Source organism: Chanodichthys erythropterus, chromosome 16, assembly GCF_024489055.1.
Source record: "Chanodichthys erythropterus isolate Z2021 chromosome 16, ASM2448905v1, whole genome shotgun sequence".
Classification (NCBI taxonomy): domain Eukaryota; kingdom Metazoa; phylum Chordata; class Actinopteri; order Cypriniformes; family Xenocyprididae; genus Chanodichthys; species Chanodichthys erythropterus.
The window spans coordinates 18,987,890-19,014,639 of NC_090236.1; the positions used below are offsets into that span (position 1 = coordinate 18,987,890).

Below are 26,750 nucleotides of genomic sequence, written 5' to 3' on the forward strand. Positions count from 1 at the left end.
ACAGCATTTATCTGAAATAAAATTGTAACATTATATTCTACCGTTCAAAAGTTTGGGGTCAGTAAGACTTAAAAAAAAAATTTGTACACTACTGTTTTCAACATTGATAATGATAATAATAATGTTTCCTGAGCAGCAAATCAGCATATTAGAATGATATCTGAAGGATCATGTGACACTGAAGACTGGAGTAGACTGCTGAAGATTCAGCTTTATATCATAAGAATAAATTACATTTTAAAATATATTCAAATAGAAAAGTTATTTTAAATTGTAATAATATTTCACAATATAAATTATTTCATTATCAAATAAGCCTTTCAAAAAACATTAAAAATCTTACCAATCCCAAACTTTTGAACGGCAGTGTGTGTGTGTGTGTGTGTGTGTGTGTGTGTGTGTGTGTGTGTGTGTGTGTGTGTGTGTGTGTGTGTGTGTGTGTAGAAAAATATATAATTTCTCACTGAATCCACATTATTTGAGGTCCATGTTTTTTTTTTTTTTTTCTTTGTGCTGTAATCTGACATTTGACATGTTCATTAAGTATTCTGGGTAACACTTTATTTTATTGTCCTTATTACATATATGTTACATGTACTTACAATAGTAATAACTATACATTGTGCATAATTACATGCAACTAACACTAAATGAAACAAAACCCTAACATGGACCCTATAATAAGTACATGTTGTTAATTAATATTACTCGGCGCTTAAATGTATAATTACACTGTAACAAGGACACTTTGAAATAAAGTGTAACCAGATTCTGTAAGAGCTTAATCATAGTTCATCTCTCAGGTTGCTCTCAGAGATGGGCGTGGGGGTCTTATCACCACGACTGCGGTCTCCACGGACGTGATGGCGGTCCCAGTCAGTGGCCACCGTCTCATCATTCCAGATGGTGGAGGTCTCGGTGTCACTGAAATACCCCGACTCCCCAGTGTAGTGTGTGGGAAAGAGCAGCAAGGGTTCTACAGAGAAAGCCTTCAAGTCTCTCGGTTTAAAATGAGACATGTATTCCTCCCTACAGACAGAGGGAACACTACAGTTAGCCCACAGAAAGAAATTGACACTATATGCCTTTATAAAAGTAATTATTATAAGTGCAACTCTTAATGATAATGCAGAGAATAGTGACTTGCTACATTATTATTGCTTAAATGTTCCTGGGTCAGGACACAATTCTGACAGACAGTCATTTTGACTCATCCCTTAGTTTATGAAAAAAAATAAAAAATAATAATGCTTAAATGGAGAGTTCACACAAAAATGAAAATTTTGTCATCACTTACTTACCCTCATGTCATTCCAAACCCATAATGAAGATATTTTTAATCAAGAGATTTCTGTTTGTCCATTACTGAAAGTCCATTCCACAAAAATTGTTATCGAAGATATCGAATAGAGTGGTTTAATCCGAATGTGTTCTGACGAGATACAATTTATGCTTTCTATGATGAATAGATTTAATTTAGTCTTTTATTTACATTTAAACATTGATCAATGTGCATACATACAGCACATCAAATATGGTAAACGGAAACTCAACTGCAAGTTTGATGCACAAGAATCATTACGCTTTGTTTTCGTGTGTCTTGCAAGCACTTTGAGCTTCTGCAAGAAGCAATGAGGTTTGTTCTCACATCAAGCAAGTACGGTTGAGCTGCCATTTATCATATTTGATGTATTCTATGTATGTGCTTTGATCAAAGTTTATATGTAAATAAAAGCCTAAATTAAATGTGCTTATATTAAGCTCTTCAGAATTTTAAGCTCTTTATGAATTTTTTGAAGCATCAACATTTGGGTGGAATGTACTTTCAATGGAGAGAGAAATCTCAGGTTTTATTCTTATGGGTTTGGAACAACATGAGGGTGAGTAAATGATGACAGAATTGTCATTTTTGGGTGAACTATCCTTTTAAGAAATGTTAATATCTACCTACACTTACTTGGGGTGCTTGTTAAACATAACGGGCAGAAACTCATCCACGGGCAGCATCTTGCTGAGGGGCTGGGCCTCCAGAAGCGTCTTTGCCCCCTGCAGTGAAAGGGCATAGCCTAGTGTCCAATAAGAGTAATCTGGACTCACCAGGTTCTTCACTCCCTCCACCCAGCGCTCTGGATGCTTAATTTGCAATCGTTTACGCCCCACATAACTTAAAGAGAAGAGGAAAGATGGAACGGAGAAAGGGAAGATGCGCAAATGTCTAATTATCAATGGAAATTTAATATATTTTGTTAATGAAATGCTCATTTGTGGACCCTTAAGAAAACCAGGACCACTTTGTGGAAGCTATGGTGATGGATCTGTTTAATGACGGAAAGCAGAATAGGGAACTATGAAGTTATCATAATAAAACCACAACTCACATTAAGTCCCACTGGAGGCCTGATTGTTTTACATCCTCCATGATGGTGTTGAGGCGGCTCTTGAAGTTGGGTTCAAACCTGACATCATCCTCCAGTACGAGCACCTGCTGTTGCTGGAACTCCACCACCTGAGGGCGACACACAACAAAAATAATTCATGCACATAAAGTGACTCATTTGTCCACTTTGAGGAACCTTTTGTGCAGTGGAAAGCCCTCATGGATGTTAAAGGTTCTCCATAGAAACATAAATGCCAATGAAAAACCTTTATTTTTAAGAATGTAGTTTGCATTTAACACCATTGTACACAAGAGTCCATGTGTACTGGAGGCAAGCTAGCAAGAGCCCACCTCCCAAGCCGAAGACGCTTGTTCGAATCTTGCTCGGGGCAGGTCTCATTGGACCAGTTACATTTGGTGCCATGACCCTGGATGGGAATGAGGTTTGGGGGGGTGAGTGTAACGAAGCCATGTTAGTAAGAGCTGTGACTATAATCCTCACTCCCCTGGCCTCAAGAGGAGCACTGGTGACTGGCGCTAGAGACTGCAGTCTTTAACGTCCTTGTTAGCGCATCCATCTCCCAAGCTGGAGACGTTGGTTTGAATCTTGCTCGGAGCGGGTCGAGTTGGACCAGTTACATTTGGTGCCATGACCCTAGATGGGAATGAGGTTTGGGGGGGTGAGTGTAACAAAGCCATGTTAGTAAGAGCTGTGACTATAATCCTCACTCCCCTGGCCTCAAGAGGAGCACTGGCGACTGACGCTAGAGACTGCAGTCTTTAACGTCCTTGTTAGCACGCCCACCTCCCAAGCCGAAGACGCTTGTTCGAATCTTGCTCGGGGCAGGTCTCGTTGGACCAGTTACATTTGGTGCCATGACCCTGGATGGGAATGAGGTTTGGGGGGGTGAGTGTAACAAAGCCATGTTAGTAAGAGCTGTGACTATAATCCTCACTCGCCTGGCCTCAAGAGGAGCACTGGTGACTGACGCTAGAGACTGCAGTCTTTAACGTCCTTGTTAGCGTGCCCACCTCCCAAGCCGGAGACGCTGATTCGAATGTTGCTCAGAGCGGGTCAAGTAGGACCAGATACATTTGGTGCCATGACCCCGGATGGGAATAAAGTTTGGGAGGATGAGCATAACGAAGACATGTTAGTAAGAGCTGTGACTATAATCCTCACTCCTCTGGCCTCAAGAGGCGCACTGGCAACTGACGCTAGAGACTGCAGTCTTTAACGTCCTTGTTAGCACGCCCACCTCCCAAGCTGGAGATGCTGACTCTTGCTTGGAGTGGGTCAAATAGGACCAGTTACATTTGGTGCCATGACCCCAGATGGGAGTGAGGTTTAGGGGGGGTGAGTGAAACGAAGCCATGTTAGTAAGAGCTTTAGCGTCCTTGTTAGCACTCCCGCCTCCCAGTGGGTTCAAATCCCGCTTGGAGTGGGTTGAGTAGGACCGGTTACATTTGGTGCCGTGACCTGGATGGGAGTGAGGTTTAGGGGTGGGGGGGGGGGGGGGGGTGGGGGGAGTGTAACACAGGCCAGCTAGTAAGAGCTGTGCTTGTAAACCTCACTTGCCTGGTCTCAAGAGGCAAGCTGGCAACTGATCCTAGAGACTGTAATCTTTAGCGTCCTTGTTAGCATGCCTGCCTCTCATGCTGGAGAAGCCTATTCAAATCCCGCTTGGTGCAGATAGAATAGGACCGGTTACACATGTTAATGTATCAGCAAATTGTAGGGCATGTTTTGCTGTATACCTTTTTCCAGATGCTGTAATGACTAAGGAAGCAACCAATTTCACCCTTAGTTAGCACACGATCAGAGTAAGGATCTTTATATCCAGGGAGCATCTCAATTCCTAAAGCCCTTAGCTGAGATGAATTCAAGGTTCTAGGAAAGGAGAAACAAGAAGTCGTATTTGACAGTGGCATTTGGATTAATAGAAAAATACAATTTGCGTAGTGAAGCAGAGATAAAGGACATACAGTACAAATAATCGTGTAAACGTTGACATTGTGTCTGATGCAAAAGTGTGGGTTATAATATCATACTTGCCATCCACTGCATCAATGAGGGTGACATCTATGCCCAGCACCTCCAACGACTGCAGCATACGATCTCTGCGATCTTTCCGCCGCATTAGATTAATCAAGTAGACCTAATAAGAGGAGAAAATAATGCCCTAACTGTTACATTCTGATTCCTATAATGAATGTTGCACATGGACACAGACTGAAGAGGCAATTTTTTGCAATATTCTGCATTTAGTATTTCAGTCGTCAGTATACCTGATTGAATGCCATGGTGTCTTTGGGTTTGGAAGCAATGTGCAGATAATGTGAATTTTCCATGTTGAAGTCGACTGAGGAAGATAAACTTTAGGTTATTTGTCTTTTAAACACAAAGAAACATTTTCTGGTATAAGAAGGTCATAGAAATTAAATGAATTAGTGATTTATAAAAATTGGTGCTTGCTGATTGGATTACACATTTTGAATGATAATTTAATGTGGTTTAAGTTAATTCATATTTTATTCTTTTATTAATTGAATTCCAGCAGATCTAACAGAGATTTGCTATCATTTGTATCTCCTATGTGAGTGTACTATGCAGAAAAAGTAATAATACAGTTTACATTTTGTGATGATGTAAACAATCACAAACCTGTGATTTCATATATAGTGTATATTGCTGTAGGTAAGTATGTATGCAGGTGGTACTAAGATGTACTACCCAACTTTTAAATATATATCGCTGGGTGATAAATATAGTTTATATTTTGCAGTTATATAATAATCACACAGTTGAGATTTGCTATATAGTCTACATACAGCTTAATGTGAGTATACTTAACAAACAAACAAACTATACACACCTAAAAAGTATGCACATAAAGCCGCTGCTCATACAGCCTGGGAGTACTGAACTAAGTTCTTTTGGTGACTTGTTTGTTTTAGTATTGTTTTTTTTCTTAGGCTAGTATTAATTTTTTGTTTTAAAATTGGTGACGAGAATTGCGAAATTTTAATGGGAGCAAAAATATTGGTATCAAAACCTTATTTAAAGAAAAATAACTGTATCATGATATATCGTTATTGTGAAATAAAATTACTTGTATCTTGACATAAGATTTTGTTCATATCGCCCTCGCCTACAAGGTACAATGAAGCTAATCTAATGACAGGAGACAGGGTCAGAAAGAGGAGAAAGAATGTGTCAGAGATGTCACATAGGAGTGAAAACTCTCTCTTTCCTGTGAAAACTATATGGAAAAGCATACAATGAAGTGTTTGTGTAAGCTCGAGGTAGAACATGAAGGGATAGTGGTGAATAGATGGCCCACACCTTTGTTTCACAGTTTATTCACTCAAAGAAACTGTGCTAATAGGCTATTGTATTTAACTTCACCTCACTGTACATCAGCAGAAAGACTCTCAGCTTAAAAGCTGTTTTTGCCTGTAAAGACCTTTTTCAAATCTTCATATTGTTTTGTGAATAAGCAGATTTAGTGATACACACTAAGTGCCTCGGTGACAGTGTGGCTGAAGCTCTCCACCTCCTCCTCCAGAGTCTGCTTTGTCTTCAAAGGCAGTGGCAGGTACCCATAATGCTCTTTGTTACATAAGAACATCTGCACACCTGTAAAGATAATAACATCTAAAAAGTCATATTCATATCACACATATTTCAGTAATGGTCAGACCCAGCTAAAAGGGAACTTTAGTGAACATTCTGGCAAGGTTCTCTCAAGGTTATGAACAAACGTTCTTCCAGTAACAGTAAATAAATATCAAGCATAGGTTGCGACTCAATCCCACGGTTTCACAGACAAGGCTTAAGCTAGTCCTAGACTAAAATGCATGTTTGAACTGTTTTAACATAAAGTAACTTGCACTGACATATCTTACAAAATGTCAGAGCTGTTGTTTTGTCTCAAGATGCACACCAGTAATGTTTTTTTTTTTTTTTCTAGGGTATGTTTATAAAAGCTACTTAAATACCTTAATTGAAATAAAGCCTAATCCTGGCTTAGCATAAGCCCTGTCTGTGAAACCGGGCCAATAACATATAGGCTCCTCTTTAATCATACTTATAGTAAAGTACAGTAGAATAGAGTACTGTATTGTCAAAAATGCAGGTATAATGAAATTGTTACCTGCTTGTCTTGCAGAAAATGCAAAAGCCATGATATCATCCAAGGACCAAAGATAGTAATGGTGCACAGGGTAAAAGGCCAGGGCTCTGCTAGCACTGCGCCGCAGGTCTATCAGCATTGTGGAGTGAATCATGGGAACTGGGTGGCAACCAGTACGCTTCCAGTTTCGAATGGGTACATAATGTGGTGTTCGCTTATAATACCCCTGCAGAAAGGAAAAGATGCTTAACATTTTCAAGATTCACAAAAGATTCAGAGCATCGAAAAAAATGCTCAAATTACATTATACAGACAAAAGGAGAAACAATGAATAATATCTGATTCTAACTAACTTTTACGAAACACTGGAATATTTTGTAACTTGCAGTGTATTGTTTAACAGTTATTCATATTACATTTTTAGTTCCAGTCCTCACATTCTACAGGTTACATTGATTGGCCAGTAGGTGGTGACAAATGACAAATTGTTCATTCAAATGATTCATAAAAAAATTGGACATTTGAAGAGTTTTACGGGTTTGGAATGACATGATGTATTAGGGCAATTCATTTCACGTGACATCAGCAATACCAGTAAAGTTGAATCTATATCAGTTTTATTTTGATTAATATAACATAATATATAGCATTAAAGGGTTAGTTCACCCAAAAATGAAAATTCTGTCATTTATTACTTACCCTCAAGGCGTTCCACACCCGTAAAACCTTCGTTAATCTTTGGAACACAAATTAAGATATTTTAGTTGAAATCCAATGGCTCTGTGAGGCCTCCATAGCCAGCATTGACATTTCCTCTCTCAAGATCCATTAATGTACTAAAAACATATTTAAATCGGTTCATGTGAGCACAGTGGTTCAATATTAATATTATAAAGCGATGAGAATATTTTTGGTGCGCCAAAAAAACAAAATAACTACTTATTTAGTGATGGCCGATTTCAAAACACTGCTTCAGGAAGATTCGGAGCACAAATGAATCAGTGTATCGAATCATGATTCGGATCGCGTGTCAAACCGCCAACGGATGAAATCACGTGACTTTGGCGCTCCGAACAGCAGATTCGATACACTGATTCATTTATGCTCCGATGCTTCCTGAAGCAGTGTTTTGAAATCGGCCATCATTATGTAAGTCGTTATTTTGTTTTTTTGGCGCTCCAAAAATATTCTTGTTGCTTTATAAAAATTAATATTGAACCACTGTACTCACATGAACCGATTTAAACATGTTTTTAGTACCTTTATGGGTCTTGAGAGAGGAAGTGTCATTGCTCCCTATGGAGGCCTCACGGAGCCATCGGATTTCAACTAAAATATCTTAATTTGTGTTCCGAAGATTAACGAAGGACTTGTAAAACAGCATGAGGGTAATAAATGACAGAAATTTAATTTTTGGGTGAACTAACCCTTTAAGATTACATGGAAAGGACATTAATGCGGGAAAGATGTTGATTATGTTGTTATTGCAATGTATGCACAAACATTTAAGTATTTTTAGAGGTTGTGGAGACTGACTGTTATGAAAGTGGGTTTCAATTATCTGGTTGATGGAGATTTCATTGCAAAATCTAATGTAATGTAGTTTTTCCACCAGGAATTCCTGTGTTGAACATGATTATTAAAAAAAAAATTGGTCACGTCATACAGAGTTCACCAAAACTGAACTTTCAAATGGGGCGGAATGCAAAACTTCTTCACATTAACTCGCGTCTCTGGTGTCATGAACAATTGGGAGTTGGGTCTCTGTTGGCAATAACTTTCAGAATGATGCGTCTCCATATCCTCAATGTACACAACCTGCTACAGGGGCGTAGTTTGTGGGGGGGATTCAAATGCTTCAGTTACAACCCCCCCAATATTTCAACATGAAAATCACAGCAGATCAAATGAAAAATATGTAGAATTCATTTATTTTGTAACAATAATTTTGTTTGTATTCAAATATGAGTTTGTCATAATAAATTAGACAAAAATATTCTCCCCCTCCATTGAACCGATTGGTAACGCCCAACCAACGCGCCTCGCTCTTTCACCAAAACAACGCGAGTGGAGCTGTACTGTTTGAATGAGACAGCGCGGGTAGCACCAAAAATGAAGAGAACCGCTGCCCAGCCAACTATATTAAACCGCTGGTCCGTTAAAAAGAATAAAGCATGTACTGAGAAGGAGGTATGAGAATGTTTTGTAATACACTCATATTTTAGCTAGCTAATCCATTACAATGTAGCCATAACTATCAGTGTAACTGTAACCAGTTACCAAAACAGCCGTCTGTTTTGTTTGTTCATTTTTCAATAGTGTCTGGGTAATGATCAATGACAAAAATATTCACATCGGTGTTTGTTTTCTTCCTAAATTAATCTGACTTTTGAACGAATTGGCTGAATGAACGATTTAAGTGACTCACTCACTCAATAAAAAAGCGAATCGCTGCCGCCTACTGGCGGTTTCAATATTTAACATAATTTCTTTCTTTTTAGAATCACCGTTATGTTAGAATTTGATGAATGATTATACATACATTTCATAAAGTTCTGATAGATAGATAGATAGATAGATAGATAGATAGATAGATAGATAGATAGATAGATAGATAGATAGATAGATAGATAGATAGATAGATAGATCCAATAACACTACACATAAAACAGGTTATTATTTTTTAATATAAAAAACAAAACAAAAAAACAAACAGGCAGCATACGTTCAACCCCCCCAATGTTGAAACCAAATCTACGCCCTTGACCTGCTATAATCATGAATGGCCACCACAAAACCTGCCCTAGTGCTTAAATGCAAATTGAGTAAAGCTTTTGACAATCACCCATCGTGGTTTGAAAGTACCATACTGGGTCCTATTGACCATAAAACCTGATTATTGACCACACTGTTCTCCTGGATTTGCAGCATTTGCATGGAAGTTATTATAATGAAACCTTTAGTAGCCTTTACCTGTGAGGTCATACCACACCAAAAGTTTGAATAAAGTGTCCTTGACTCTAGCATTGGAGCAACCAGCGTCCGATTCTCAGCAATCAAATGGTTCAGCACTTTTGTGTTTGTCAGCAGGTTATCACTGTCTGCAAACTAGAGAACAAATCACAAAAACAATCATACAACCCTTTCAAAAATGATCATTCAACTCAAATGACACATCCCCTTCCCCATCCATTAATAAAAAGAATTTTAATTTGGAAGATAATGGTCACTTTTGACATGAAATAATAGTAAGGAAAATCTTCTTTTTTTTTAAATGAAACAGTTTATTGAACATTTATATTTTAAAAAATTGGAGGAAAAAGTTCGCATATGTGTTTTGAGCATCAGGCTTTTATGGCTAATATGATATAGTGAGAATATGGATCTCATACTTGCGAGGGAAAAAACACCTCAATTTTATTCAGATGCGCAAACCGAGCAGAAATATGCAATTTTGTGCAGTTGCTGATTTTTATATGGAAAAAAGAACGATGAAATTGCATATAAATGCATTTAAATATGTTTTCTCAATATCTTCCAGTAATATCTTTTATATTTAAATGCTTATGATTTTGTTTTATGATTTTTATTATTATTATTATTAGTATATTACAAATATGATACATCATGCTTTTTCGGGAAAAAAAAAATTATGGATGGATAATCAATTGATAATCAGTAAGTGTTTACCTTGAAATATTAATAAAACATTTTTTTATTTTTTTATTTATTTACTTTAAGTAGTAAAGATTTCACTGCAAAAACAAACATACCATAACCTGAAGGGGGACATTTTTTCAAGTATACTAAAAGGCCTTTTACTTGCTAAAAAGTATAAACTATCAATCAGAATGTAGAAGAATGCAGTAGATTTTGTACAACAGATTTTTCAGCAAAGTTTTGATCATGTTGGTAATTTAGAGGCCTTATAGTGGTTCTCAAACAGTGTACATTTTGGATGTGTCCTCAATCAATATTGAGCCGGCGTTCACACGTAAACATGAAGGCACTGAACTGTGTTCACTACAACAGCTTTGTTGGAGAATGACAAGGGAGAGAAGAAATTGTTGAATAAAGTTGTTATTTTGTTTTTGCGCACGAAAAGTATTCTTGTCACTTCATAACATTAAAGGGTTAGTAGTCCCAAAAATGAAAATTATGTCATTAATGACTCACCTTCATGTCGTTCCAAACCCGTAAGACCTTTGTTCATCTTCGGAACACAGTTTAAGATATTTTAGATTTAGTCCGAGAGCTTTCTGTCCCTCCATTGAAAATGTAGGTACGGTGCACTGTCCATGTCCAGAAAGGTAATAAAAACATCATCAAAGTAGTCCATGTGACATCAGTGGGTTAGTTAGAAGTTTTTGAAACATCGAAAATACATTTTGGTCCAAAAATAACAAAAACTAAGACTTTATTCAGCATTGTATTCTTTTTCGGGTCTGTTGTCAATCCGCATTCACGACTCCGCAGTGACGCTGCTGACGTGTTTTCTGGTATGTATAAAAATATAGCAAAACCAAAATACAAACAATGTAGAATAGCTTGAATACAGCATGCGTCTCCCTCAGACTGTAAACGAAGCTCGGGCGTACCAGATAACACGTCAGCAGCGTCACTGCGGAGTCATGAACACGGATTGACAACAGACTCGGAAGAGAATACAATGCTGAATAAAGTCGTAGTTTTTGTTATTTTTGGACCCAAATGTATTTTCGATGCTTCAACAAATTCTAACTAACCCAATGATGTCACATGGACTACTTTGATGATGTTTTTATTACCTTTCTGGACATGGACAGTCTACCGTACATCAGTGGCGTAACTTTGTTTTAAAAAGTGGGTGGGACAGGAATGTGTATGTGTGTGTGTGGGGGGGGGGTATTGTAATTGTATTTTTACAATAATAATAATATAATATTAAAATTAATATGATATTTTCTTCCTTACATCTGCTATAATACAATATGTCTCGAGAGTATGTACATTAGTTAATAAATACGTGGATCCGCTGCTGAAAATAGATTGTCCTGATGGACTGGTGGCATTATTTTCATTTAGCATGCAAGAGATTCTGGGTTCGAATCCAACCATGTATGATTTTTTTTTTTTTCTCTCATTAAAACCAAAGATGTTCATCAGTGATTGTATATCAAGAGCAGGGACACGTTTATTTGTATTTTGTTTTGTGATTCAACGTAACAAATAGAGAGTCTCTGCAACAGTTAAGCGCTCGTCCGTGTGAACACTGCGCAGTGTGCACGAGCGCCAAGAGAACACTGTTGCGCCTCTGATAACAGCGACAACGAGCACTCAACATGATTTCAAAAACAACACATTCTAGCGCCAGATCGCCTATTATTAACACAAATTCATGATCAACTAGAGGTATTTCTTTTGTATTACATATCCGCGAGATGCCGCGAAATGTTTCAAAAAGTGGTGGGGACAATATCTACCCTTTCAAAAAGTGGTGGGGACAATATCTACCCTTTCAAAAAGTGGTGGGGACAATATCTACCCTTTCAAAAAGTGGTGGGGACAATATCTACCCTTTCAAAAAGTGGTGGGGACAATATCTACCCTTTCAAAAAGTGGTGGGGACAATATCTACCCTTTCAAAAAGTGGTGGGGACATGTCCCACCCGTCCCACACGCAAATTACGCCTATGCCGTACATACATTTTCAATGTAGGGACAGAAAGCTCTCGGACTAAATCTAAAATATCTTAAACTGTGTTCCGAAGATGAACGGAGGTCTTATGGGTGTGGAACGAGTCATTAATGACATCATTTTCATTTTTGGGTGAACTAACCCTTTAAGGTTGAACCACTGTAGCCTCATGGACTATTTTAACGATGTCTTTACTACCTTTCTGGACCTCAAAATGTGCGATCACTATATGGTTCAGAAACCCTTGGATTTCATCAAAAAATATCTTAATTTGTGTTCCGAAGATGAACGAAGGTCTTATGGGTTTGGGACGACATGAGGGTGAGTACTTAATGACATAATTTCATTTTAGGGTGAACTAACCCTTTAATTACGATATGATAATACAGACAGTTGTAACACACATATAGGGACACCAGCAGCTGACCTAAGATCAGCACAGAAGGAGATGTCATCTCACCAGAATGTAGTCTGCCCATTGTGCCCTAGCTGATGTGAGCGCAGCCTGCCTCAACTTCATCACATGGGTGAACCGAGACTCCGTCCAGTGCTTAGGACCCAGCTCATCTACATAATAACTGTAAATAATTATAATGAATGAGAACTGAATGCTTCAGTATGCACAGACACATGAGATGTTTCCTTCTTTATACATATATTAATTTTGTTCAACATTATGTTACTTATGGTAAAGAAGCTCTAAAAGAATGTAATGTGCATGTGTTGTCACCTCTTCTCCTCCTTCATCGTCTGCAGTTGTACCGAATGATACAAACTCTCCACTCCAGAGAGCCATTCATGCAGCATTGCAGTGGTGTTGTCAATATTGTGATCGGTAGCGGCCCTGACAAACAGAAAGTCCATGTTAGGACCAGAATTAGCATTTAGCATTCTTTTTATTATTAACATCATCATCTTGTCATATAAAACTACTTCTCAAAAGGTTGGCGTCAGTAAGATTTTTTTAAAAGAAATGAATAATTTAATTCAGCAAAGATTATTGATCATTAAATTGATCAAAAGTAACATTAAAAACATTTCTTAAGTTACAGAAGATATTTATTTCTTTTGAACAGTGACCTACAGGGGTCAACTACGGAAGAGGATTAGGGCCAAGCAATAATAAAAATTAAAACCATCTCGAGATTAAAGTTGTTAAATTTCGAGAAAAAAAGTCAAAATAAAATGTTGAGAATAAACTCATTAAATTACGAGAAAAATGTCATTAAATTTCGAGAAAAAAGTCGAGATAAAATGTTGAGAATAAAGTCATAATTTAATGAGTTTATTCTCAACGTTTTATCTCGACTTTTTTCTCGAAATGTAACATTTTTCTCATAATTTAATGAATTTGTTCTCATAATTTAGCGAATGGTTCTCGCAATTGAACGACTTTTTTCTCGTAATTTAACGAGTTTATTCTCAACATTTTATCTCGACTTTTTCCTCGAAATTTAACGAGTTTTTTTCTCGTAATTTAACGAATTTTTATCTTGTAATTTAACGAGTTTTCTCTCATAATTTAACGAATGGTTCTCATAATTTAACGAATGGTTCTCATAATTTAACGAATGGTTCTCATAATTTAATGACTTTATTCTCAACATTTTATCTCGACTTTTTTCTCAAAATTTAACGAGTTTTTTTCTCATAATTTAACAAGTTTATTCTCAACATTTTATTTCGACTTTTTTCTCGAAATTTAACGATTTTTTTCTCGAAATTTAACAACTTTAATCTCGAGATGGTTTTATTTTTTTATTATTGCTTGGCCCTAATCCTCTTCCGTAGTGTCTACAAGGGGGTGCACAGAAGTAAAAAGAAAAAAAAAATCAAAATCAATTAATTAAAAAAATTAAATAATAATATTACTACAAATAATAATACTTTTTATTATTAATATAAAAATAAATCATATTAGAATACATTATTATTGGTCACATGTTTTCCTACTTATTGGAGTGCAAACTGCCTGCACTTTTTCCTTCTTTTCTCCTTTCACATTCTTTCACTTCACTGTGATTCTTGTCATATTTACTTTTCAAGCTTTCCAGGATATTTCAGACTAAGGTGTAATTAAAAGCCTAGTGCTCACTTCAGTGTGTGGTCAAATACAAAACCACTGACACATGTATTATATATCTTAGACTGTGTTATAATAGTACTAACACATTATGGTAACTTTCAGCAATAAGATATTAAACTCATGTAATGCTTAATAGATCAGTATGCAGATTCAAATGTGAGTATGCATGAAGGTGCTTTAATTGCTATGATGATCTGTTATTCTTTTTAAATATAATAATGAGGGATGCTATTAATGCAAGTGTTGCCATGATGCATACATTCCTATACGTCCTAATCCATTATATGTCTTCCTTATAAAATGTTATTACAATTTTAAAGTTCAAAAATGTGAAAAACATGCATTTGAAAGGATATATGCCACCAACATGAAACAAAAATGAGTTACCATATAGAGATCCGGTCCTTGGGATAATCCAGTCTCTCAATACATCCCAGAAAATAAGGAAGACTGTGTTCAGCGTTACGGGCCAAAATGGCAATGACTACTTTGGGTTTGAGAAGAGATGTCTCATGCAGAACAGGTTCCAGGTCAATGAGTGTATGAATAAAGCCGAGCCATGTCTGTAACAGTAACAGTCCAAACAGAAGCTTTTTAGATGCTCTTAGGTCTGTCATAGCGTCTGAATGTGCAGAAGCATGCCGTGCTGATACCAGTCAGAGAATGTGAAGACACACTGATGGGGGAGGTTTGAGTTTGTTCTGCCTATATGCAAGTACACTCATTTGACTGAAAGAACTGTAAAAGAATAGCATACACTTAAATGCAAATGAATGAATAAACACAGCAAATAAAAAAAATAAAAAAAAAGATTGTAGTGCACCCCAATATGTATGTATAGTAGTAGATTTTTTAAAGAAGTGTTGCTTGTGTACTTTTAACGCAAAAATTCAACCCTCCAGCTAAAAAGTTATTAGAAGAAATATATATTTCAAGGGCTGGATTAACCACATGGGCAATTGGTGCAAAATGATGCAGAAATGATCATTTTTGTTTGTTATCATTTTTGTATTAGGCAAACTTTTATACATGTTTCATCAATTATTGTTTTGTTTTATAGTTTAGTGTCTGCCAGTTTCCCAAATTGACAACTTGATCCTATATGACAATGGCACAATTTGTACTGAAAGTTGCATTTATGAAATCTGACCAGCAGATGGAGAAAGTGGCATGTCTTATTATGCTTCTGATTGGAATATCATACTACATTATTCTTAAAATGTCTGTCATATGTATACTGTCTTAATTATTCAGATTTTCTTCATGTATGGAAGACCTACATGACATGCTTCGTTTGCTAAAATGTGCAGTAAACAGATTAGACTGTGTGAGATAGCCTACTGTATCCCGAATTTTGTCATGTGTATACAGTTTAGTATGGTGGACTTGTAGCATATTCAGTTATTTAAGGTAATTTATTATTAATTAGCTTATTTAAAAAGATAGTTCACCCAGAAATGAAAATTCTGTTATCATTTACTCACCCTCATGTTGTCACAAACCTGTGTTACTTCCTTACTTCTGTAGAGCATAAAATAAGATATTTTGAAAAATGTGGAGGTCAATGATAACCAAAGCTGTTTGGTTACCAACATTTTTCAAAATATCTTCTTTTGTGTTCCACAGTGTAGATGATGACTGAGTTTTTACTTTTGGGTGAAATATCCATTTACCAAAACTATTATATGGCCAAATATCTAGATAATTTGTTGAACGCTATCTACAGAAACTGGTATTTTGTATCAGCATATACGTACTTATTATTATTGTATATTGCTTCCATTTTCAAGGTAGCAATCCACCCATTCATTCATCCATCCAATGAAAACGAAAATCATTACAATTATTAAAGCAGCAGACCGTAATTTTTTGGGTTAAAAATGATCCAAAATTATTATTGAGCAAGCACATAACCAGCTAGTGTTCAAAACTATCTCTTTACCTTAGCCTGATTCACAACGGTAAGCTTGCAATAATGTTTTATAATTCGGGTGGTACTGGTGGGTTTCTGTAGGAAATTCGAGCATGCAGTCATTCGTCTTTGCGTCATTACATCACGTCTGTTTACATAAAGAAGGAGTCCCAGCTAGTAGGTTTAAATGGCATATGGAGGATGCTGCCAGGGGCAGATCATTTATAGTCTTTTCTCACAGCAGCTGGAATAATTAAACTTAGCCTATCATTTTGATGGCGGATTCTGCGGAGTGGCTACATAAATTTAAATCTATAGGTAACACTAATACACACTAAATACACATAGTCACGCAATGCTGATGTTGTTAACATTAACAATTTGAGAACAAAGTATAACAGTAATAATAATTTGCATGGTTTGATGTGATCTGAGCTAAGCAATCGTTAGATTTAATCACCATTGGCAGCGTGATTTATTGTAATGCTTTTTTTCTCAGTTTGTCAGAACAAAAGTGGCCGATTAAAGTTCTTATTTTGGTCATACTTCCAAGACTACAATCTGTGATTCCGAAGTACTGTATCCACACCGTGACTGACAGCAAACATTTAATCTGCGCTGGGGAGGCATGCCAATGCATAAGTCATGTAAAGATGATAATTCCTCAAGTAACTGCAATTGCAGGTTTCAAGCAGAGATGGCGACGAAGAGGGAAAAATTACGGACTGCAGCTTTAAAAAAAGACCAGGGGCCAAGTTTTAAATGTTTTTATTTCTTATTTCTCTGGTTACAAAGCATTGCAAAAGCCATTTTAGATTTCTTAACCCATGACTGGAGAACAATACAATGTAAAAGTCATCTCAATCAGTGCTTTGTAAACTTTCCTTTATTTTGGTCTTATCTGCATAACTCCATGCTCTGTATTTTGTCTCTCAATTACATCAGTGCTTGATCCAGGAACGTGGAAGGATCCGGATCAGGGCTTTGCTGTCACGGGTCATGAGGCGTGTAACTTGATCTAGGGTCAGTCCAGCAATGATTTCTCCATTGACTTCTAGAATCTCATCTCCAACACCCAGGAGTCCAGTGTAGATGTTCTCTGTGGCACTGTCTCCAACCCGTTCCACATATATACCTATAAGACCAGCATAACTGATTTTGATAAAAGACTTTTAAATCATTTCAGAAATTGCACAGGGTTTGAGTTTTTTCAGTGTCATGGAGGCAAAGGGAAACTGAGGCTAACCTGAGTCAGGTCTTCCTTTACCCCTAGAGATGACAAAGCCAAAGGGTCCATTGTTGGGAGGTCTGATAAGCTCTATCAGTAAAGTCCCATCAGGAAAGGCCTGCACTAGCCGCCCTAGTGGACCTCGAGAATCCTCTAGTGCCTCTTCCAAGCTCCCTTCCTTTTCAAGCTCCCTGAAACACAGAAATCAACAGCCCAATCAGAAATTTGGCATGGCCAATATGGTTTTACAGCAGAATCAGAAAGTTTACATATTTGAGGCATGAATTATGTACAGTGCATAGCATAAATGAGTACACCCCCTCTGAAACTTCTGCAAGTCAGCAATTACTCAATTACTTAGAAGACATGTTAGGGTTCTTTATAATGTTCCAGCAAGTCTGCTTAAACAATTACCAAAGAAGTATGTCAAAATTATTCAGGAATATAAGATTTCCGTATCAAGGTGATAAAATGAGTTCACCCTCCTAAAAGTTACTAAATAAAACAAATAAAAAATGTTCTGGTGTAAGTTTAAGGCAATGTTTGATCAACTAGTAAATATGTTGAACAAACACATTTACAGAGAAGTAATTTCTTGACAATTAAAAGTGTTATATAGCCCACTGAATCATTCTCAAACTTAATGCTGACAACAATGGAAGCACTTGGGAGAGAACTGTCAGGAGACTTATTTCTTAGCACAAAAGAGGACAGTGGTACAAGAGTATTACCAAATCATTGTTTTAAGTGTGAAAATATAGCAAAAGTAACACAGAAATTCAAAAACAATGGACTTGTGACAAGGCCCCTTAAAAATAATCAGGCCTTCATTTTAAGCTTTCATTTAGTGATGAGGGATTTTTTTATTTATTTTTTATTTTTTTCGAGACAAAGAGCAGGAGAAATACAAAGCGTCTCAGAGCCAGCAAAAGCTATGAAAAGAGTGACTGTTTATCTCACAGAGTAAGATGCAGCCTGCAGAAATTACACGCATGGTTGTTGTTCTCACTGGAACTACCTACTGTAGCCAAAGCACAATAAAGTCAGTAAGCCATTTCCAAAGCCCATATTTACAAAATACAGATTCTGGGAATCAATACTCTGGTCTCATAAGATCAAATCAATCATTTTGGATCTAACAGCATCAAAAATGTTATGGTGTTGCTAGAGGAAGAGTACAGAGAAGTGTCTGGTTCCCACAGTAAAGTTCAGTGGTAGTAAAGCTCTTCTATAGGGATGTATGAGTGCTGAAGGTGTGAGGGAGTTGTGCTTTATCAATGCTGTCATGAATTCCCACACCACTGTGTAATTTAATACATAAACTTGAAACAGAAGATGTTACCCTTTCCTCATACCCTGCATTGTTGGGCATTTTTTCAGCATGAGGATATGCATTCTCCCAAGGTGAAAAACCTTCTGTGGACATGTATTGCACTCAATCTTAACACTCTTGAGCACCTGTGGGGGATTCTGTAGAGACGAGTTGAGCAACACTCCCCATTAAAGATCAGGGCATTTAAGGAGCTCATCATCCAGGAGTTAAACAGGACAGATGTGACAATTTGTCATGAACTTGTACATTGCGTGCCAAGAAGGGTCAGAGCAGTATATTCAAAATTATGGAGGGCATACTAAGTGCTAGAATATTATACATTTGTTGAATTTAATTTAGGGTGTACTCATTTCTGCAATCCTTAATTTAAGCAAAATGGGCTAATTTCAGGGGCGTAGTTTGTGGGGGGGATGGGGGGGGGGAGGTCACCCCCCCAATATTCAAATGCTTCAGTTACAACCCCCCCAATATTTCAACATGAAAATCACAGCAGATCAAATGAAAAATATGTAGAATTCATTTATTTTGTAACAATAATTTTGTTTGTATTCAAATATGAGTTTGTCATAATAAATTAGACAAAAATATTCTCCCCCTCCATTGAACCGATTGGTAACGCCCAACCAACGCGCCTCGCTCTTTCACCAAAACAACGCGAGTGGAGCTGTACTGTTTGAATGAGAGAGCGCGGGTAGCACCAAAAATGAAGAGAACCACTGCCCAGAAAACTATATTAAACCGCTGGTCCGTTAAAAAGAATAAAGCATGTACTGAGAAGGAGGTATGAGAATGTTGTGTAATACACTCATATTTTAGCTAGCTAATCCATTACAATGTAGCCATAACTATCAGTGTAACTGTAACCAGTTACCAAAACAGCCGTCTGTTTTGTTTGTTCATTTTTCAATAGTGTCTGTAATGATCAATGACAAAAATATTCACATCGGTGTTTGTTTTCTTCCTAAATTAATCTGACTTTTGAACGAATTGGCTGAATGAACGATTTAAGTGACTCACTCACTCAATAAAAAAGCGAATCGCTGCCGCCTACTGGCGGTTTCAATATTTAACATAATTTCTTTCTTTTTAGAATCACCGTTATGTTAGAATTTGATGAATGATTATACATACATTTCATAAAGTTCTGATAGATAGATAGATAGATAGATAGATAGATAGATAGATAGATAGATAGATAGATAGATAGATAGATAGATAGATAGATAGATAGATAGATAGATAGATAGATAGATAGATAGATTATCCAATAACACTACACATAAAACAGATTATTATTTTTTAATATAAAAAAAACCAAAAAAACAAACAGGCAGCATACGTTCAACCCCCCCCAATGTTGAAACCAAATCTACGCCCTTGGCTAATTTACTTATTTTATGGCTATTAATGACATATATTTCTCAGTTTTTATGATGTATATGTTTAATACATTTTAGTTTTGCCATCTTTCCATGAATTGTATTCGTGATCATAAAGAAAATAAATCTTATGTATTTGAGGGGGTGTACTCATTTATGCTGTGCACAGTATTTAAAGTCAACATGAAATCAAAATTGACAATTCTTTTTTTTATTTTTTTTATTATAAATAATTGATTTGTGCACATTATAATTTGTACAAACCATTGAAACAACGTCTGTTCTCTTCATGATGTATGTCTTGCCGTAGTGTGGGACTATATTCTCCACAACTGACAGCAAACTGGTATTCAGATCTGCCTCTGTTTAATTAGCAATGCCAGCTTCCTATGACCCAATCAGTTCCCCAAGGACAAAATAGAGTCCCAAAATGAAGTTACATTCGCTCATTCGCTCGAATATATGTCATAATAGGGAAGAAAAGACTATCGCAACTTCTGTTTCATGCCAACTTTAAATCTAAAAATGTATGACTTTATCACATTTAATATTACACACCTTGGTGCCAAACTCAGTGGCAGTGGTATCTCTCCTAATATAGTGGAACGTTCAAACTTCCTCTTCGGGGACTGTAGACTCTGGACAGAAGATGCTTTACGTAACTGAGCCAAAGGAGACTCCTGATGGCAGAGAAAAACACTGAAGCTTTGAAAAACTGAAAAACACTATTTATTTATTTTTTAATTTGATAAACTTGGATTTTACTGACATGTTCAAACCTCTGACATTACATGGACATTATAGTTTAAAATGTTAATACACCCAGACAACTTCTTTGGTGTTATTTTTTGTTATTTTTTGTTTTGTTTTGTTTTGATTACAGAGTGAATCTCAATAATAATAATAAATAATACTCTACTGTTCAAAAGTTTGGAGATTTTTTTGAAAGGAATTCTCTTATTCTCACAAAGACTGCATTTATTTGATTAAAAAAAACAGTATTTTTTTTTTTTTTTACAATTTAAAATATCTTTTCTACTTTAATATATTTTAAAATACATTTTATTTCTGCAATGGCAAAGCAGAATTAATGCATTATCAAAATACTGTAATAAAATCATATAAGAATACATCAAATACTAGCATGGTGCATAAATAAATATAAATATATACAAAAATGTATAAATATTCTATTATGTTACACATGCCACAACCAAGACCTGACAAACGACTCAAAAAACAACGACTGAACATGTTCAGTCTATGTAAACAAGCACCGACCAACAGCAACAAAACCCAATGAACGTGTCTGTTGCCCTTGTTTGGCGTCTGTCAGGGTCAATTATCCTTAAGTATGCTATATTTATATTTTCCATAATCAAATTGCCTCATGTAAATTCAGTAAACATGCATCTTATGTCAACTTGCATCCGTAAATAAAAAGCAGTTGCTTCTAGTTTGTTCTGTTCAGTCCACCAGACTGATCAAAGTGTGTTGTTACATAATTCTCCAGATGTATTATGGTCAGCAAACCACATGGTATGTTTTTCAATTTCATTAAACAAAGCCAGAGATACAATCCAAATGATCTCTCAATATATTGCTAGGGTGGATGCTACTGTATTTAGATTAACTCTTTTAACAAAGAAGAGAACTCACTGTGTGGAGAGACTGGAGAGAGGGGGTCCTCTTCAGAGGGACAAGGCCTCTGTGTGTAGGACTGGGAGAGGCAGAACTGTAGCGGGCAGTGGGGGAACACAGGTGCTCCATGCTGTTGGACCGGCTGCCCTTTACCAGCTTACCCATACTGTTCAGTCCCATGGCTGAGAAAAAGCGACGGAGGGATAACTTAGGCCTCCCTTCTCGTTCCCCTGTTCTCCTACACATAGAAGTTGTGGGAAAAATTAACGAGTGCTGTAAATGGCTATACTACAAGTTTATCTTGTAAACTAATGCATTTATCATCACAAAGCTAAGAGTGTGTTCACGCTTGGCAGGTCTGGTTCAAAACAGACTCTAGTACAATTGCTCTGTTAGTTCGGTTCATCTGAATAAGTGTGAATGCTGCCATCCGAACCCTGGTGCCCACCAAACGGACCGAGACCAACCTTTTCAGGGGTCTCAGTTCACTTTTAAATAAATTCAACTGAAATATGAATGCAACATGGACCAAAGACATCTAAATGAACCAAATACAGGACATGGTGTCACAAGATGCGACCCTAAAAAAGAGAGAATGCTCAAGCATATCTGTTTTTTCTGGTCATAGAAGCTACGTTGCCCATTATAGTTCAGTAGTCATCGGAACCATGGCTCCTTGCAGCAGCATTGTTTTGGATGTTCGGTAAGTTCCATCCCAAAATATACATCATAAAAGTTTTTTGTATCTTTAGGTTCGGTCTTAAAAGTCACAGTGTGAATGTTAAGTGAATCAGTATTGAATGTATCATTTCTGGTCTACACCAAAAGAACCAAAGTGTTCCACCCTTTTTTTTTTTTTTTTTTAAATACCCATACACTGGGTTCAGCCTGTTGGGCCATTTTGTTTGGTTAGTTACAGTAATAGGTTAGTAGTTTTTATGTAATCAGGTTCTGGGTTAGTGGCAGTGGCATTAGAAACAAATGCACCTCATTGCACATCTACCTAACTGTAGGTTATATGTGACAAACTGAATCACGAATGGACGTTTTCTTCCTGAGAGAATCGAACTGATTGAAGTAAAGGTTTTATTTTTGATATGTGATGCAGCCTAAATCATAATCAGATTGTGTTCGTTCGTTGGCCAGAGGAAAACTGGCCCCTGACTGAACCTGGTTTCTCCCAAGGTTTTTGAATCAACACTGAACTGACTTCAGCTGAACAACCGAAATGTATAATTTTCCTTTTAGCACTTTAAAGTTGCTTTAAAACAATCTGTGTTGTATCTACCTTATTTTTCAGGTAAGACTGGGCACAGTCATTTGTAATTTTAAAGTGTCTGGCTTCAGGTGTCATTCGCTTCCAGTTACTTTTTAGCTATACAAAACAGCTGCTTGATATTGTAAACTGGTATTTTTTACCATTTTATTTTAATGTATTGTCTTAATTTTAAACACTGGTTTGTAGCACAAACGGTTTTACAGTTTACTGCACTTTGATATTCTTCTCAGTATTTGCCTATAGCGGCTAATAAATCTGAAGTCTCACACATTCACAAAAAAAAACCCTGTGCAAGCTTTTGAAAATGATACCGCTATCATCTCTGTGCAAATTACAAAAATGTGAATTTGTGAAAACGTTGATGCCATGCGCATGCATGTAATGTGTTCAGTCTAAAAACGCAAAGGAAAAACTTTTCAGTTTTTAGTACATTGTTGTCGTGTAAACATATCCTTAAGTCAGGAACACACCAAGCCGTCGGGCAGTTTTAGTTCGTTGGCCGACTAAGTTTTCTCAGTGTGTTCCGCACCGTCGGCTGAACTTGTTCCTCGTCAGCTTTTTTTCGGCCGATTCGACATGTTGAATCGGTGTCGGAGTTCGTCGGTCAGTCGGGCCATCTGATCATTCTGATTGGCTGTTCAGCTACTGCCACCTGCTGGTACGGAAAGACATTTCATCTTACGCAGGTGCAGAACTGACATGCTACTTGGCCGTTGGCTGTCGAGCATTGGTTTGGAGTGTCTGGGCAACTTTGGACCCAGACGCTGCCGACATGAGCCAACCCCTCAGTCTGCTTTTGTCGCCACTAGTTTGTAGGTGTCGTCTTGGTGTGTTCCAGCCTTTAGACAACCTCCTACTCCCACCTCCACATGACAGCTTTCCCATTACCAAGTTTTCATTCAAACTGTTCCCTGCTTCAAACTAAACTGCAAGTGTGAAAGACCCCTAGGAGAAAAACATTTATTTGTTTATCTTCACTGTTAAACTAACTTATTTCATGTCTGCTAGGTTTGATGGCTGTGCACAACGGCGAATGTATCTATAGAGTGAGCAACACAATGCAATGCTACCACTACTACTAATACTATTAATGTTTTACCTCACATCAGGGGAGTAAAGCGACTACTGATGTATAAAAGTAAAGTTCTATCAATATGTATATGTAAAGTTCTAATCAACAAAACTGCAGTTGCACACTTGCAGTGTAGACAGCGGATACTTCATTGATTCTAATAAAAGCGATTTGGTAAGGTTGCATTGCGGGTGTGGTCACACCACATAGTGAGCTACCAATTATTTTCAACCTATCCATTTATAAAGCATACAGGTAACTGTAAGGAAATTCCTTCATGAGAGTTTGACTTCTTTAGGAACCTTTGTGTTCAATGCAAACATAAAATATGCAATCTATAATTATCTATATCGATAAGATTGACACATTGTGTCAAGTAAGGGATCTCTTATGATGTAACTTACCTAGACACAGCTAAACTGTCATCCCAATGTATTTCAGCTTTTCGGTGCTCTGCTCTCAGAAGTTCTGCCCTCAGGTCCTCTGCCTTGGACATACCCACAGCTCTCAAAGCTGGGCGGCAATCTGAGGAAACAGGAGCTGTGCAAGTGCTTTTGGGATCCATACAGACACCCTCACTTACCACATGACCTGATGCACAACAAATGCAAACCATATTGTAGTAGGAATCAATAAACCAGTTCTGAATCAGGTTATGTGTAAACCTGTTGTTCATCTAGAGGCAGCATCTCACTAGCTGTTTTTCAGGCAATTTTCAATTGTATACTTAATTTACATAGTTGATAGAGCACCAAAAGAAAAGCATTAAGGTTTCAGCAAAAAAAAAAAAAAAAATTGTAGGCCCGACATCCTGAACAAGTTGTTTTGAGTTGGCTAGAGGGATGCTACATTTCATCATTTAAGATCTAATTTCAGGTAAACTTACCAGTGACTGGGTCGCCTGCAGAGTCCCATATTGTTAGAGCCTGAAGGTCTGTTGTCAGCATAGATGAGGAATACCTGAGAGAGGATGGTCTGTTGCAAGACGTCAGACCTGATGTAACTGGATGAACCTGAGGGGAGGCACTGAGGGTGACACTGAGGTGCTCTTCAGGTTGTATGTTTTCATGGTGAGAGCCTCCATCCAGTTTGTGGTCAAGGTGAATTAAACGGTACTGAACTGAGGGCATCAGCTTGACCACCCGTTGCACTGTTGGACGGCTTTTTGAACCTGATTTTAGAGCCGATTTGATGGGGAGGTGGGGAGGAGAGTCCCTGACGTTGCTGGATAGGTCCTTATTCTCATGGTCAGGTGAGGTTTCTGTAGAGCCTTGAGCAGATGTCTTTAGAACTTTAGAGCGAGTAGTTTTATCCTCCAGACTTGACCTGGTTTTGGAGTTCCTTCTCTGAGCCCATAGATCCTGACTCCGAGCATAAGGACCATTACTGGTTTCAACTCTACTTTCCCCTTTCCTGCTCCTTCTTCGAAGCTTCCCAAAGGCCGACATGCTCTCACCTGCACCTCCTACACCTCCACGTCCTACACTTTCTGCCAGGCTGATGCCACCAGTAAAAGTAATACTTTCCTTGAAGGTCGGGTGGATGGTTCGGCGACATGATTGGTTAGGGCCGACCCACCGAGGGACTGCCTTCTCCCGAGAGTCTGCGATACTCTGTGTTGCCGTGGAAGGACAATCTTTGGTCTGTGCAGGTCCCAAGATGCTTCCACAGGTTTCACATGTCCTGAGCATTTCGTCCTTTGGCACCATGGCAGCCAAACACTCTCCCTCTTTGGTTAAGATGGCCACAGGGATACCAACATTTACCCAGTTTATTGCCTTCCCCCTGCTTTCCTCTGAGATATTGTACACCGGATCTGTCTTCATCTGTTGGGTGGAGTGCGATTTCTCAACCACCACTGGCCCGCGTTCACGTACCCGCTCCAGGTATCGCCGCTCAGCCTCCTTTTCTGACTCATCCTCGAAACGTACTCTTGTGGGCGACTGGCCATACCTACGGGAGCGCACCCCACGATCATGGTTTCTTCCGCGGACATCCGGTGACTGAAGAGGTGAAGTCACTTCCTCTTGAGCTGTGACAAGAACAGCACTGTGCAGTGTAGAGGACACACTGATTGGTAAAAGCTCCCTATAAAGCAGATACAAGAGCTTTTAGAGAACACCTGGACATCTGCAATCACTATCTGTATCATTATCTCTATTACATCACTGCATAATGTTACATAATTATCATTCTAACATGAATGGAAACAAACAGCAAATTCATTATTGATTTGAAGTTAAATAGATTAACATCAATGAAGGCTTTTGATCAACTTTTACTTGAGCTCCAAGCAAATATGACAGGATTAATAAAAAAAATGCTTGCAAAATATGTGTTATATGCAGAATATGTAATTATATAACACAAGAACTTAACTCTGAATGAATTGCTTAAATTAATGTTTCTGTGTATCACAGGAAATGGGTCATGACTTTAGAAAGGATTACGTTGGTTTGTTCACAGTAATACAAACCGATTCCAAAAAAGTTGGGACACTGTACAAATTGTGAATAAAAAAGGAATACAATAATTTACAAATCTCATAAATTTATATTTTATACACAATAGAATATAGAAAACATATCAAATGTTGAAAGTGAGACATTTTGAAATGTCATGCCAAATAT

The 26,750-nt window shown here is 37.4% G+C and overlaps 1 protein-coding gene across 1 annotated transcript; it reads right to left on the reverse strand.

Annotated features, from left to right (window-relative positions):
• Positions 1-600: 600 nt before the first annotated feature.
• colgalt2a (collagen beta(1-O)galactosyltransferase 2a) lies at positions 601-14,893 on the reverse strand. The gene is made up of 12 exons (XM_067363254.1): positions 14,664-14,893; positions 12,921-13,034; positions 12,651-12,768; positions 9,487-9,621; positions 6,535-6,739; positions 5,898-6,017; positions 4,667-4,740; positions 4,430-4,536; positions 4,136-4,268; positions 2,379-2,506; positions 1,958-2,164; positions 601-1,029 (listed from the first exon to the last, which is right to left on the reverse strand). Exons 1-12 carry the CDS (start codon positions 14,891-14,893, stop codon positions 786-788), a joined length of 1,815 nt encoding a protein of 604 aa, XP_067219355.1. The 3' UTR covers positions 601-785.
• Between the last annotated feature and the right edge of the window lie 11,857 nt (positions 14,894-26,750).

What these genes read in the sequence shown, in the direction of transcription:
- colgalt2a (XM_067363254.1), bottom strand. Translation starts at nt 14,893, where the DNA reads ATGACAGACCTAAGAGCATCTAAAAAGCTTCTGTTTGGACTGTTACTG. An exon ending in CACTGTCACCGAGGCACTTA is followed by an intron (nt 4,741 to 5,897) that starts GTGTGTATCACT and finishes TATCTTCCTCAG; the next exon opens with TCGACTTCAACATGGAAAAT. An exon ending in ATTGATGCAGTGGATGGCAA is followed by an intron (nt 4,269 to 4,429) that starts GTATGATATTAT and finishes CTCCTTTCCTAG; the next exon opens with AACCTTGAATTCATCTCAGC.